The sequence below is a fragment of the Varanus komodoensis genome, unplaced genomic scaffold (assembly GCF_004798865.1).
Source record: "Varanus komodoensis strain SLA01 unplaced genomic scaffold, ASM479886v1 scaffold15, whole genome shotgun sequence".
Classification (NCBI taxonomy): Eukaryota; Metazoa; Chordata; class Lepidosauria; order Squamata; family Varanidae; genus Varanus; species Varanus komodoensis.
In genome coordinates, this window is record NW_025335440.1 from 23,233,486 (window position 1) to 23,249,112 (window position 15,627).

General features: G+C 40.7%; 1 protein-coding gene across 2 annotated transcripts in view; it reads left to right on the forward strand.

The window, feature by feature from the left end:
- Positions 1–15,627, forward strand: part of CUNH10orf67 (chromosome unknown C10orf67 homolog) — a 67,995-nt gene that overhangs the window by 44,970 nt on the left and 7,398 nt on the right. Inside the window, exons 14-19 of one of the 2 annotated variants that reach the window (XM_044424861.1) lie at positions 5,968–6,144; positions 7,654–7,748; positions 7,855–7,920; positions 10,450–10,534; positions 10,898–10,987; positions 12,732–12,849. In XM_044424861.1, coding sequence (XP_044280796.1) covers positions 5,968–6,144; positions 7,654–7,748; positions 7,855–7,920; positions 10,450–10,534; positions 10,898–10,987; positions 12,732–12,849 — 631 coding nt within the window. The remainder of the gene's footprint in view (positions 1–5,967; positions 6,145–7,653; positions 7,749–7,854; positions 7,921–10,449; positions 10,535–10,897; positions 10,988–12,731; positions 12,850–15,627) is intronic. The other variant, XM_044424862.1, reaches the window with a different exon arrangement.

Here is a 15,627-nt window from a genome sequence, read left to right on the forward strand (position 1 = left end):
AGAGAGAGAGAGAGAGATTACACTGCTCAAAATCTTTGCCTGTTGTGCCTTCCTAGGGCCAGCACCAAATTCCAGTGGGTCCTCGCCATAGTGCTACCAGCAGACTCTTACCAGTGCCAGCACCCAACCACCCTAAGCCCCCTCAAGGGCAGCATTTCATTGGTTCTGATCACTGCTACCCAAAATGCAAATTTTAAAACATAAATTGAAATGGAATGCTATGGGACCTTCAGGCATAGCCCTGGTTCTTCCTTTCGCCAGCGTAGCCAGCCATGTGGTTGAACAGCAGTGGCGATGGTGGTGCCCATAGCGGGCACAGCCCTTCTGTGTCCCGGCAGCTGCCTGTCCATGCCTATCAGTGCTGTGATGCCTTATAATGTTCCGAATGTTTTCCATGGAGTTTTGTTCAATATGTGGATGAGCCAGTTGCCTTTTGAATAATAAAGGATTGCTTTTGTATTCTTTTCTAAAGATAGACTGGATTTAGAGCTGACAAACACTGTTTGACTAAAGGTTACTGTTATCTTACACCTTCCTCGAATTTCAAATAATGGCACACAGCAAGCAGGTACTTAAAAGTTAATGTCTAAATTCACATATAACTCTCCTGGTCCTTTGATACTCTATTGCCTGCAAGAGGTATTTGACTTCCTTTATTAATCAAACCTATATTTGGAAAAGTGTGACATTCAGTGGGAAAGCCACACATGCTGAGATTAGCTAAGCCTAAAAACTGTTCCAGAAGAAAGGACAGAAATGTGATCAGTTAATTATAATGTGTAAATAGTTTCAAAATATCTGTAGTTTGTTCCAAGATAATAAAAATTCAGCATATTATCAAGATGTCTGTGTTTGCTGCACTTTAGAGAGCAGTTCAGTAATCCATTTATCACTGTCACAAAACCCTTCAAAAGCAATCCCCTAATAACTTATCGACTGAAAAAGCTATACATCCCTATCAGGTAAAAATTGCTGAAGCTTATTATTTAATTCAATGCGATCTAAGCTTTCTTTCTTGATTTCAATAGGACTTAAGCATGAGCAACTTTCCCTGCACTGCTGCCAAAGAGTTTATACTGAATTTTGAAAATTCTTGTATGCTTAATCTTTTTTGATCACCTTATAGAGAAAACAGAAGATAGAGGCAAGATAGTTGGCTTCTGTATATGCAACATACCGGTTGAAAACTGAAATGGTGTATTTCATATTTTTAATACTGAAGTGTATGCCCACCTGCCTTTTTTGACTATCTAATATACATGCCTACTCTCCTTTTTTTCTCCATCAAAATGAGGATTTTTGAAGTATAAATGGTCTTTTTCCCAATTAACCTTTTATTAATTTGATTGTGCAGCCGACTCCTGTGAGTGTTCACTCCATGATTCATTTCCAAGGATATTTGCACTGGGTTGCTTTGTTATATTATTTCTAAATTATTCACTACTGTAATTACTGATCACTGAAGAATTTAAAAGACTATTATGTACATATGTGTACTGGCAGTTCTTTAACTACCCATCCTAACACATAATGGGTTTTGAACTGGGTCCAGAAATGTACCAAACTAGTGCAGTTAGCACAGCACAGACATAATATGATCTTATACTCAGTCCCAATTAGTAATCTAGCAGACACATTCTGAACTAACTGCGGTTTCTAAGCAGTCTGCAAAGTCAGTCCAATACATAAGGTACTACAGTAACCAAATCTGATGGTTAGCAGGAGATGGATAACTGAGGCCGGCTCACAGGCAGGGTGCCAGCCTAATTTTAACAATCCCCAACAGTGCAGGATTGCATGCAGGGAAGTGACTCTTGCATTCCTGTATAAATGAAAGGGGCCAAACCTTCACAAAAGAAGGCAAATGCCCATTAGTGACAGGAAATAGGATGGCATGGATTGTACCCACTCCCCTCACAGTTGTATCATACTGAATGCTGGCTCCAACCTTCTGAGTGTCCTTGGAAAAGGCACCCTCAGTGAGCTGCCACTGCCGTACTTGAAAGGCAGAGAGCCACTGAGCAAGGTGACAGAGGAGGCAGTGGCATCTCCTCCTCCTCCTCCTCCTCCTCCTCCTCCTCCTCACTACCATCATCGACCGGGCCAGAGTGAGAAGCAGGTGAGCATCAGGTTGCAAGAGTGAAGAAAAGGGGCTGCTTGCAAGTGGGTCCTTGCTGGGAAGTGAATCTATGGCCGGCTTTCCTTGATGCTGGCCCTCCATGCTGCAATCTCATCTGACTGAAGAAGGTCTTAAAGATCTCTGCTGTTTCCCTGCCCCCATCCCATAAGCACACCTAACAGATTGAGTATGTACAACACAAGCTTGCTCTTTCTGTGAATAAGTCAGTAAACACAACTATCTGGGTATTTTTGGCTGGGATTCAGGCGAGTACTGGAAGGGCATACAATGAATTTCATAAAGCAGCATAAGAGAAAATAGAATACAATTATGGTTAAACACACACACCTCTTGTTAAATATTTAACTTCTCACACAGATTTGGTGAAGTAGCGTGAATTGTGGATAGGCACAGTGGAGGGCACCTGCAGCCATTTCAAAAGGTTTCCTAAGAGTGATATTTGTATATATCTGAGCCATATTTGCACAATATTTTTTCATAAATATATATAAAAATAGGATTCCTGAGTATCACTGAAAACATAGTCAGCGCTGATGATAAACTTATTTTGCATTGACTAGTGAATACATACATACATATTCATTCCTGCTTTCCCACTAAAATTTTATTTATGAACAAGAAAAAGAAACACTTGCAAGGTTCTAAACAGAATATTCCATTCAGTTATGGTTAGTACTCAAGTTGCCTGACGTTTCCTCATATGCCTATAACCACAAACTGCAATATTTAGTTCGACTTTAAACACTACCCACCATCCAGAAAAAGGTAGTGTACTGATCTTAACAAATCAGAAACATATTGCAAATTATAGTTTATTTATCTCACATAATTAAAGTCTCATTTTCTAGAAGTTCTCAAACTTCAATTTCAATAAATTTCTAACTAAATTTTGATTTTGGGCTTTAAAACTTTCAGGCAATGTCTAGGCACATGCTAGATGTATTGTGAATTTCAAAAATGTGCTTTGTTCATATGCCATCAATATTAAGAAGTCTGAATATTATGAACTGGAATACTGTGTGTTAAGCAATATTCTGCCCTGTCTGGGGATATAAAAAGTAAAAATACACCTGGCATTTTTCTACAGATGTTGCCAAAAATGGAGGTTTGTCTTTAAAAGTTCAGACAAGGTGCGGATTATCAGTACAGTGGTACCTCAGCTCACGAACGCCTTGATTCATGACCAAATCGGGTTGCAAACAAAAATTTCATGAAAATTTTAACCTGGGTTGCAAACTCCACATTGGGTGGCAACCAAGATTGCAGCCATCTCCCCACCCCCCCAAGTGGGGAGATGGCCACGATTGCAGTTGCATTTGTGCAGGGAAGACGTGCGTAATCATGGGCTCGCTCCTGCAGGAAGGACAGGTGCAATCTCGGCCATCTCCCCCCCTCCAACCAGCACAATCACGGCCATCTCCCCACCCCCCCCACCCCCAAGTGACAATACAAAAAAAAGTGACTATAGAAAGATTTTTCACCAAAATTGACCCTGCAGCTAAGACACAAAGAAGAGAGGAAACCCCTGAAAGAGATCTCCCCAGTGTCCTTATGGAGGGGGACTCTCCCTCAAAACAATAACCTCCCCTGTACCTAGGCTAGTGTTCTCCACTGTCCTGTACAGTACTTTGTTACTTTGTAGTTCATTGTCACTTGGTTTCATTTTTTTCTGATAAAAAAGTAGTTACAGAATGGATTAACCTTATTTACATTCAATCTTATGGAAAAATTTGACTTGGGTCACAACCAGAATCGTGGAATGAATTAAGTTTGTGAGCCAAGGTACCACTGCACTTGAGACCTGCAAGGAAAATTGTGCATGTTTTAAAAACAGGCTCTTTGGAAAAGGATACTAGATGGTTGTTTACATGTTGTAACATACATGCCATTCCTACAGATCTATATTCTAACTCTATCTGGATGTTGCTTCCACCAAGTAATGCCCTGGAATATTTAAACTCCAGAATATTTAAATAGGGAGACAACATGGGAGGAACAGTTGATGATCATTTCCTTGTTTTCCCTTTTCTTCTCTGATTGCCATTTAATTACATAATGCCCCAGTTTGGATATAATCTCCAAACCATCTTTCCCTATCCTGTCCTTCAGATGTTGCCACAGCCCTCAGCTCCAGCCAGCATGGCAAATGGTCAGGTATCTTGGAAGTTGTTTTCCAAAACATCTGGAGGGCACCAGGTTGGGGAAGCCTGACCTAAATGATAGTATAATATTAAATGAATGAGCCTAAGGTTTATGCATTTCTATCTCCTCCTTTGTCACAGCCATGAGGAAATTGGAAGCATTTTAAATTTACTAGAGTTCCTCATTACATACTAACCTGGGAAAACACTGTTTACTTTATATTATGATTAAAAATCCAGATTCATATAACATGGATTGATCCTCATTCATTTGAACCACCTATGATGGAAACTAACGACAGTTTTCACAAGTTCATACATGTACGAATGTCATATATGTGGAAACTTCTGGTCTCCTTTATGACTGCACCAGATTAAAAGGAAGAACATATGTGGGGTAACGAGGCTTTACCTTTTTGCCCCAAACACAGTCCTGATTGAATTAGGTTTCTTTGCACCAGCTAGTCTCCATGGGAAACAATCTTCCATTTCCATCTGAGGAACCTTTTCTCCCCCTTCAAATAGCTGGCACATGAGACCTGATTTGGGTTGGAACAATTGTAGGGCTGAGGGGTAAAGTCCCCTTTTCCCCAAATCCTGATTTGACTTTACCTCCCACCATACACACAAATCATACAAGGCCAGCCTACAAAAATCAAGACACATCTAGTTAAAGCCCTCAAGTTTTATTGGTTTAACAATGAAGTGACTGAACTAGACTGTGCCATTCCAAAAGCTGCCTGGAGTTAACTGTGGTGCCGTGATATCTGTATGATAAGGAAAAACTAAAAATAAAAGTAGAAATCATACAAGCAATTCTTCAAAAGGTATATATATATATGATTCAGATCAGGTCTATAGCATGGGAATGGGATTTAACTTTTTTCTCATTTAAATTGGTTTCCTGGATGTTGATACATATACCTAGCCTACTTCATAGTAATTGGCAATTCTGGCCTTTAATTATTCATGTTACCTATTTCTAGTCACTTTTTATACTCTGCCTTTTCTATCACTAATTCTCAAGTCAGCTAAACAGTAATCCATTTTTTAAAATACATTTAGAATAATACTGTAAAGTAAAATAATTAAAATTAAGAAAAATCCAATAATCCCCAATCAGAAAAATAAAATGGTAGCCAATATGATTTATCACTTAAGGTTGCAAAACTATGCATGCTTAAACAGAAAGAAGGACTACAATTCCCAGTATGCCCCAGAGAGCCACAAAAAGCAGTATCTAAGAAAAGCCTACCAGAACAGTGAAGTCTTGGTTATCTGTAGAAGATGACAGGGCCAGATGGACTTCCCTGAAGTTGCAAATTCTGAGAGCCAATTCTAGAGAAGTCACAGACCATGGATCAAACAAGCCATTCCACCCAGATTCAGTCAACACAACAAGCTGCACCAGGGTGGCTAATCAGGAAATGGCCACCCAGCATGTGCTGGCAGGCACCAGGAACTGAAATGAGCCATCATGGCTTAAATAAACCACAGTTGGCTGGTTTTGATTGTGTAAACTGGCCCCCTGCCTCTCATGTCCACCTGCCACATTTCTGTAGATAGAATTCAGGGTATGGCCTCAGAGGGAGACCTCAGTTCTCAGACATGTACATATATCAAGAAACATTTCCTGAAAATCTTGAACCACAGTGTTCAGAGGTTATTGTTACGTCTGTTTTTCAGGTGGCATCATTTGAGGAAATAAAACCAGGAAAGGGGAAAAAAGGACTGAAAGGGAAGGCAGCAAAAGAAGCTGCTGCCAAGGAGGCGGCCGCCAAAGAAGCTGCTGCCAAGGAGGTGGCTGCCAAAAAAGCAGCTGCCAAGGAGGCGGCTGCCAAACAAGGAGGCGAATTGGGACAAGTATGTCTTGAGCCAAACTACATGCTCTGCTAATCTCCTGATTTCTGTCTGTCTGTCTGTGTTTCTTAAACCTCTCCGCACCCCATTTCCCCTCTTAGTTATAATGTACCAAGTTATTGTTCTAAGCTAACAGAATCCTAACAGAAGTATCACATTACAAAAAGGTGAGCACTAGTTTTTTTTTAATGACTTTTGCAACATGAGGATAATTGAAAGCTGTATTCTTGCGTGCTATTTGTCATGGGAGATCCCAGTAGCATACCTAATCATGACAATATATTTCTGGGCATTTCCTCAAAAATATGAACATACCTTTAGTGAGATTTCCACTGACCCTGCCATGTCTCTTGGAATATCTGATCTTGATCTAATTTTGATCAACAAAGTTTCCTGGCCACCATATTTTCCCCATTTAGATGTAGTGGGGTACTGATCAATTTAAGATTACTTGTGTGAACTGCAACACTGAGGAAGAAGACTCCGTGGAGTAGGTACAAGGACTGTACAGGGTGTCCCAAAAATTTGACATTATTTGAAATGTGACTATCTGAGTAACTGCATGTCCTAAGCAAATGAAATTAAATAGGCTTCATGTTGAACAATAAACGATTTATTTATCAAAATTCAAACAAAAGATTCAAAGGGATGTAGATTTTATAACCGATTTTACAAAGCTTCACAAATGTTCAATATGCACACCGCCTGTGACATGACACATGTCAAGTCGGTAGTCTACCTCCTGCCAAACATGCTGTAGCATGTCTTGTGTGACATTGCATAACTAACATTAGTTAGTTTTTACACATTTTGTTAAAATTTGAGATCATTTGAGCAAGAATCGGCTATGTTATTAGACTATGAAAGGAGGTCATGTTTTTGAGACACCCTGTACATTTCCCAGTTTACTAAGCCAGGATATGAATGTCCAAACTGGTTCAGTAACTGAACAAGGATTTAAAATAATGCCAATCCCCTAAAGCAGGCTCTCTCAACCTGATGCCTTCCAGATATATTGGATTACAACAGCCATGATCCCCAGCCTGGATGCTAATGGCATTTTAAACATGGGGCCTCTGTCACTTTTGTCCTATTGCTGCTTTTGCCTGTTCTACTGTATTGTACTTCGTAATTATTTTATTTCCACTTTCCATCTTAAGAATGTAATCAAACAGCTTGTGCATCAGCCACACCCTCCCTTCCTCCCTCCCTCCCTGCCTCCCTCCCTTCCTGGAGAACTCAAAATCTTGCAAAGTATTTTGTGACTACTAAGTTGGCCTAGAAAAGGTATTACACTGATAAGGATTTTGGAATGCTTTAAAAACATATGTTTGCTATTTTATGTAAGTCATAAATAAAGTTAGTAAATAGTCATAAATATACATCTGTGCAGATGAAATATCAGTCATTGACTGAATTATTGATTGAATGAATATTTACATTGCGCTAAACCAATATGTCACATGCAATTTATAACTAATGCATAGCTCTTTTTTATAATGACAACTATAGGATCAAAAGGATCCTGAAGCTGAGAAGAAAGCATTACTTAATGAGATAACAAAGCTTAAAAAGGCTGAACAAGAAGCAAAGGTGCATGCACAGAGGTATATGCACAACAATTTGCTATATACATAAGAATTGGTTTCATACATAAGGCTTGATCATTCCACAGTTACAAAAAATGCTGGTCTTCTTTTTTCTTCCCTGAAGGCTTGAGCAGGACTTGCGTCAGTCAGGTCGCTCTTGGAAAATGAAGTTTGAAATCTTAAAAAGAAGGTATTGTATTACTATGACTGTTGCTGGACATGATGCAGCCATAACAAATATTTTTTAAGATACATTGATTTCAGTGGGAAATGTAGAGTGCAGTCTTACACAGTTCTGAATAGACTCCTAAGTCCTACTAAGTTCAATGAGATTCTCAGATGTGGGTATAGGATCATAGCTCTAAGCATGTGTAGATAGCACCTACACTGCTCAGAATAAAAACTGCAATGGATAAGGGATGCCCACCAGCCTCAACTGCCTGCAGTGGTTTCCTCACTCAGCAGATTGGGAGGCCTGGCCCTAAATAATATTCTCTCCCCTCTCTCCCACTTCCATTTAGATTTCATGGGCTTCACCCCACACACATATCCTAACCTCTTGCATCTGAAGAGGAGCTCTGAGGTGCAAGACCGAGTCCAAGCAGGAAGAAGAGAATGAGCCACTTCAAGCTGGGGGAGGTGTAGAGAGACATTCTTCTGTGTTCCTCTACATTACAAAAATATCTGAAAGGGGAAAAAACCCAGTGCAACAGGCAAAGGACTCCAAAAACAGCCTTTTCCCTTGATGTGCTAGTTTTCTATTTGTATGGAGTTTATTTTCATGGAGGGACATTCAAATTGGCCTCTCCCGCTCACAGCCAGTCGGTTAGCCAAGGGAGTGGCAAGACCTGTGGCTGTCCAGATGGTTTGGCCTGGGACTTGATTATTGTTTGTTTCTTTGTCTGTTTCATTTCTATATCACCCCATAGCCACAGCTCTCTGAGTGGTTTACAACAATGCATGAAAACAAAACTTAGAGAAGAACGCTGGAAGTTGAGTGCAGTGCCCAAATAGATCATAGCTGGAAGAGGTGCTCCAAAGGGCATTGTGTTCCCAAGCTGTGTAAGGCTTTATAGGTTAAAACCAGCATCCTGATCCTTCACTGTGGGTTATGCTGGCCAGGGCTAATGAGATCTGTAGGCCAAATCATTTGGAGGCCACTAGATGTCCCCTGTGAAGAACTGGTGCCCCTAAGGATAGGCATAATAGGGCACCAGCCAAGGGGCCACAAACCAGCAGGGGTCCACTAACAAGTGTCCCCTGGAGTTCTCCCTCCTCTTTGCTCCCACAACCTGCTTGTTCACCTGCCTCTCACTCTGGCCCAGACAATGGATGCTGTAGATGCTGAAGGCTGCTTGCTCCCCAGCTCTCAGGCAAGTGAGCGAGTGGCAGCAATGCTGAGAAAGAAGATGAAGAGCAATAGCAGTGGGAGACAATGGCAATGAGAAGGGAGATTCCCTGAGGGAAGGGGCCTGTGGGGACCTCTTGCCAAGTGCTTTTCAAAGCTGGAGCCAGCTCTGAGCCCCGGACTAGAGTATTACTGCCTTAACCATAATCTACTGCAATCTTTGCAATCATTTATATCTAATTGTCAGGGTAGATACCCTTCCAAGCCAGCTTACAGGAAAGGTGAAGTTACTTGAAACTATAATCAATATTTTTTAACTAACAGTGACTGATAAGGCTCTGTCCCACAGTAGAATTTGTCTGCACTGGTACTGTGGGGGAAAAGAAAGGCAGGGCAGGGCAGTGAGAACAGACCCTGAAGGTTGCTTTACTCATGTGCCTGCCTCCTTCATGAGCCTCTGTAAGGAGCAGAGATGTTTAAGCCTGGAGCTGCCGCCCTGTCCCAGCCTAGCTCCCTGCAAAGGGTTCTTGTGACCAGAAAATGGAGGTGGCGGGAGGGCAGAACCATTGCCTTCAGCTCCTTGGAGGAAGATTGGGATCTCATACTGCAGTCCAAAGTGGACCTTTGTTCTGCCATCTCATTCCTGATTCTGCTGCATGTGTAGATTAAGGAAAAGGGCATTTGGTCATAACATGGTCTTTAATAAACCTAGTCCACTAAAGGAGGTGCATGAAATGTGAGCTAATCAGAGCCGGGTAAGACAATTCAGAGGAATCTGCTATCACTAATTCCCTGGGGGTGTAAGTACGTAAGGCAGTAAGGAGTCTCTTTCTTCTCTTCAGATTAGGAACATAGGCATATACAGAGTTGGACCATTGGTCTGTCTAAGCCAGTATTGTCCACGCTGATTGGCAGCACCTTTCCAGGGTTTCAGGCATGATTTTTTCCTAGCCTTACCTGGATATGCCACAGATTGACCTCAGGACCTGCTCCATCCAAAGTAGATGAGCTCCCACAGCCACTAAAATGAACAGCATGGACGTGTAGTGTGTATCCAGTACACACCTAATGATTTAGGCCTGGACCCAAGGATTTGTGTTTCCTAAACAGTAGTCCTTGCCATGCATACAACACAGCAAGCTACTTTTGAACTGTGAAGGAATCCAAAACCAAATTGTGATACGGCATTGGGGAGGGTTCTGCTTTTTAAAGCATATCACTTCTTGAGCACAGCAAAACCTTCTGGCATACCTAAGTAGTTCTTTAGATCTTGGGCATATACTTTGAAAAAAGAAGCTATGGGAAGAGGAACAGGGAGTCAGTCTATCATTTAAGAATTGAATTTAAGATTAATATCCATTTCTTTTCCAGCTTGCATGTCCTTAAAAATGAGATGTTCCTTAGGCAGTCATTGCGTAAGTCAACGAGATTTAGACGAGCATCATTGGCTGATAGGGTAGGTACAGACAAATAGACATGTGTTTGGGACTTTAAGCAAGGATATTAAAATGTTTACAAAATGTAGGATTTAGTTGGATTTTCTAAGCAGAAAAAAGTGTTTTCATTGCCAAGGTGGCCAGCTATCCTCTTTTCCAAGGATAACCCTCTATTTGAAGGGCTGCTACAGAACTGTCCTCTATTTATGGGTCTGTCCTGTCCATTACCAGTTCAAAGATAATGTATTGCAAAGCTGTTGTCCCTTATCACCTGGCTGGCAGGCCAAACAGAATGGCACACAGGCCACCTGGTTATAGTCTTTACAGCAAGGTGAGATTTATGGTATTTCTGTACCATAACCTGTATTCCATTTTCTTTCCAGATGACTCTTCCTCTGCATACCCAGAGCCAGAACATTAAACGCAAAAATGAATCATTTTCAAGCAGTTTATTTATTCGATATTCACCGCTGGTATGTAGTTTAATATTTGATTTGTTTTCCTACTCCACAGATATGCTGCAGCCTTCCAAACTAGCACCTGGCCCTCTAAATAATGTTGGTGCTTTGGAAGCACTGTGTACTCCAGGGTGAACAACATGCCTGCAGGGTGCATACTTCTGCTGCGGCCTCCAGAGTGGCCCCCACTGTGCCCCACTTTCACCAAAAGGAGAAAAATTATGGGGAAAATGGCATACAGAGCACTAAAAAGGTGAAAGCTAGTTTGTTCCTAAGAGAAGGAGTCTATATTTGGCCCTTTCATAGGTTTCTATGCTCCAGGTTGTTTGGACACCATTTCTTTTCATTCAAGTATTTTTTATACACACACACTGTTTTGGGGAGACTGTGTCCCACAAGGTAGGAAGCTACCTGGCAAAAATGACCCCTAGACCTCCTGAAGTTGCCCATCCCTAGAGTACACAATCACTCTTTGCCAGAATAGTTCCTGCTCCAGAAGAGAATGCTGAAGTGAAGCATGTGTCTTAAAAATAATTTTGTTAGGTGGCTTTTGAGATATATGAAAGAGCAGACAAAGTCAATTATCACATAGATAGTACATCTGGATCAAGACACGTATAGCTGCTTCCATGCGTGCACACGAACACACACACAATGAATGAAGAGTGGTAATTCTTCGCATGAAAGCAAAATGGGAACAGACATACTGGGTTCAATTCAAAGACGAAGCAGAAGACCCTTTAAAATCTGTGGGATGAATGAGTCTCTTCTAAGAATGAGTAAGTCAGTTCAACTTAAGCCCCAATGAAAGTAATCGGACAAGTTAGACATGACTTAACCTTAATCCTCTTCCAGTGCATCTAAGTTTTGCTGATTTAGGGTACAAACTTACACATGTGAAGAAAGAAAAAAGGCCTACAACTCCCAGCAACCTGCACACAACCGTACAACTTTCTTCTGTCTAAACATGCAAAGAATGTCACCTTTGGTCTGGATATAGCCAATAGTTACTGTATCAGATTCTAACTAGTTTAGTACATACTACATCACTGCAGCATCACAAACAGAACGTACCATCTGAAGCTTAAATTACAGGGGACATACCGAGGGCCCGCCTTACCTTCTGTGATTGTCTCACATTTAGCAACTGTTCTTAGAAGACTACATGGGGCAGGAAGGATTTGGCATGACTGAGGCTTGTGAATTCATTAAGGACTCTCATACTTCTGTTTAATTTCAAGTTGAGAATCTGGGGATCAAACTGAGAACTTTCTGCATGTAAAGCAAATGCTCTTCCACCAAACTATAGGAAGCTACTTTATAATCAAGTTAACTAATTTGTTCTTTTAGTCCAAAAATGCACATGCCTCCCACCAAAACCTTAATCTGCAGCCTATTTTGGGGTACAGTGTTTCCCCATCCTAAGAGGTTGATGTTCCTTTCCTAGAGCTTCATTTCTAGCAGTAAAAGCTTCTAAGTACAAGCCCATGCACATTTGCCCAGAGGTGAGTCCCACTGTGTTTAGTGGGGCTTACTCCCTAGTAAGTGCAGTCTTAAGTTAAAATATCCTGGTATTTTGTGTGTCCCCCCCCCCCCCAATTGGAACACAGCCACTGAGGGCTTCTCCAAAATGAGCTCTCAGGCTGAAAGAGATTCAGTCTTGTGTATTAATGTTGCCAGTAGCTCAAGCATAACAATACATACATGTAATTTAATATTTTTATATTTTAAATTTACAATGGCATTTGATTTTTAAAAGGGATTATTTAATGTTCAGCCTGACATAAGTTCTCAGACTGCCTCAGATGCAGAAGAAGAAGATGCTGATATCACTAAAATTCCATTTACAATTGAAATTCCCAGTGCATATGAGAGTGGTAAGTAATGACATTTAATTATATGCGACATAAGCTATCCACTGCTAAACATAATAGCATCCGTTTTCTATCCTGCTAGCAAAACTGTTTTATAGATGCTTCATCTGGAGAAAATGTGTCCAAAATGATGTTGTCTATTTCCAACTATATTTGAAGCAAACAGGCTTTATTTAAAAAGAAAATAAACCAAACTTAAAATCTTGACATTCCACAATTAGTACGCAAGGTGGTGTACAAAGGTGAACATTATAAGCATTCCAGATCTTATAGAGAATTAAAACAATTAAAACTGCATCTATCCAAACTTCCATATGCATCAACTCTACTGGAATCAATGAAACACACTTAGCACACTGTGACATTAATTTGAAGTAAGACAAGACAGTAAGAGTCAGAGAAATAAGAATTCAAGATAGAATCGTAGCAATTCTCTGTGTTCAGTGAGCTAAGATGAAATATCTGTAACATGGTCCTCGATGACCAGATCAAGGCCAACCGTCAATGAAGAAAGTTCTGCATGTAGCCAACACATTTGTGTCAAGCCAAATGCAGCCCACTAGCCAAATTTCATGGCCCATCAAGAGCTTGAGAATCATCATGGTTTTACTACCTATCTAGGACTGTAGAACAGGGAGTGATAGTTAATGAGCACCTTACATCATACAGAATCATAGAATAGTAGAGTTGGAAGTGGCCAGGAAGGCTGACATAGGTTGCACATTCACCTTAGTGGGTCACAATCTAATAGCCAGTTCCTATAAATGTTTACCTGGCAGTAGATCCCAGTACGAATACAGGAAACTGCTTGGTATCCATGCTCAGATCCAGCCCTCTGAGAGTGGACCTCTCTCTTGCTCTCTTCCTTGGCAAGAGAAATCTATCTCATTGTATCATTCCTTGGGATGATTGAATCTATGGGCCCATAGGATTTCTCTTTCATGGGACCATAGGACTTCATGGGACCATAGGATTGCTCTTTCAGCTTCTCAGGCCTTTTCAGCTGGCTAGAACATTTTCTCCCTTTCATCTTTCCGGTAGATTATCTCTAGCTGAGTATAACAAGAGCAGTGATAAAATGGGATAGCACTAAGACCTCTTACTCTGTGATATAAATGTCAGATTTATTATTATGCACCCAACATGACTTTTCTCACAGTCTGGTAGCACTATTTGCTTTGCAATCTTCAGAGACAGTTTTAATGAACAAGAAAAACATGAATCCCTCAGATAAAACTGCTGAAGAACAGTGATTCTTTGCATGGCTTGTCAAATAAGAAAAAGCTCAAACAGAAATATCTGATGCACAGAAGCTACCCCAGTTATTCTCATAGACCACACTGTTTGCTTCTATTTCAAATTACTTTGTGAGTCCAAGAAGAGGGGTTAAGAGGCAGGTCAGATTTAACAGACCGTTCCAGTAAAGGCCATGACAAGACATTTTAAATAATTTTTACATCCATGTGCCATTGTCAGACCTTTAAAGTATCATGAAGAGATCATTTCCCAATTGATCCTCTGAACAATTGATCAATGGAATGTTTTAGTTAATTAAAGTAGAAGAAAAATGCATCACTGAGGGTTTGAGAAAAAGCAAATTCATGATCTTGCAATGGTTAGGCACTTTTAAGTCCTTGTGACACATGTTGGAGAATTTAGCTGCTTTCCTATTGGAATCCATGGGACTTTGAAGTGCTTGGCTTTGGCTGAAGCATAAAATCAGATGTTCTCATTCTCATTGGCTTGAAAGGAAGTTTAGGTAAATTAATGGAGGATAAGGCTATCCATATGGCTACACGCTGTCTCTAGCATCACTGACTGTATGCCTCTGAACAGCAGTGGCTGGACTTCAGCAGGGGAGATCTGTTGCCTTCCATGTCCTGTTTGTGAGCTTCCCAGAGGCATCTGGATGACCACAGTGTGAAAGAGGATGGTGGACGATCAGAATTTGGTCTGATCCAGCACATTTTGACATTTTTGTTTAATATTTCAGACGGCTGCTGGAATATTGTAAACCAGCTGTGCCCCTTGCTGTCTTTTTGAAGTACATGCATATGGAGGTGGGAACCGTATAACATTTTCCCTCCTAGTGTTGGCCCAGATATTTTATTTATTTAACTACTATATTGTCCAATAAAGCAAAGCTCTGAACAGTTTATTGCAGTTCCTAACAGGACCATGATACAGTTGCAAACATTATGATTTTCCCCATAATACTTTTTTTAGTTTATTTAAAAAAACTATTAACACTTAAAACAGCATTTAGTACAGAACAGACCAATTAAAAACACCAGACATGGGAACCACATCAAGCCATTTGATAACTTTAGACCTATTTAAATTCCACAGCATGGAGGACTGAAAGAATGACAATCAGGTGCTGAAAGAATAACAAAGTTGGCATCAGGCAGCCTCAGTGAGAAGATAATTCTGCAGTCAAGGGGGTGCTGCTTAGAAGCCCTTCCCCTTTGGTTGTTTGCTTATAACTCTTTTAAACCACCCCTTACCGAAGTCTCAGGATGATTTAACAATCAGACAAAAAACAAAACAAAACAAAACACAGCATTTTTTGTTTTGGGTTGCAGTTTGGGCACTTGGTCTCTAAAAGGTTCACCATCACTAGCATAGTCCTAACCTGGGTTCTGTTTCTCAATCACATTCAAGCAGCCTTCCCCAACCTGGCACCCCTGAGAGGTTATGGACTAAAACTCCCCAAATAACTGAACACTGGCTGTGCTGGCTGGGACTCATAGGCACTGAAGTCCAAAACATCTGGGGAAA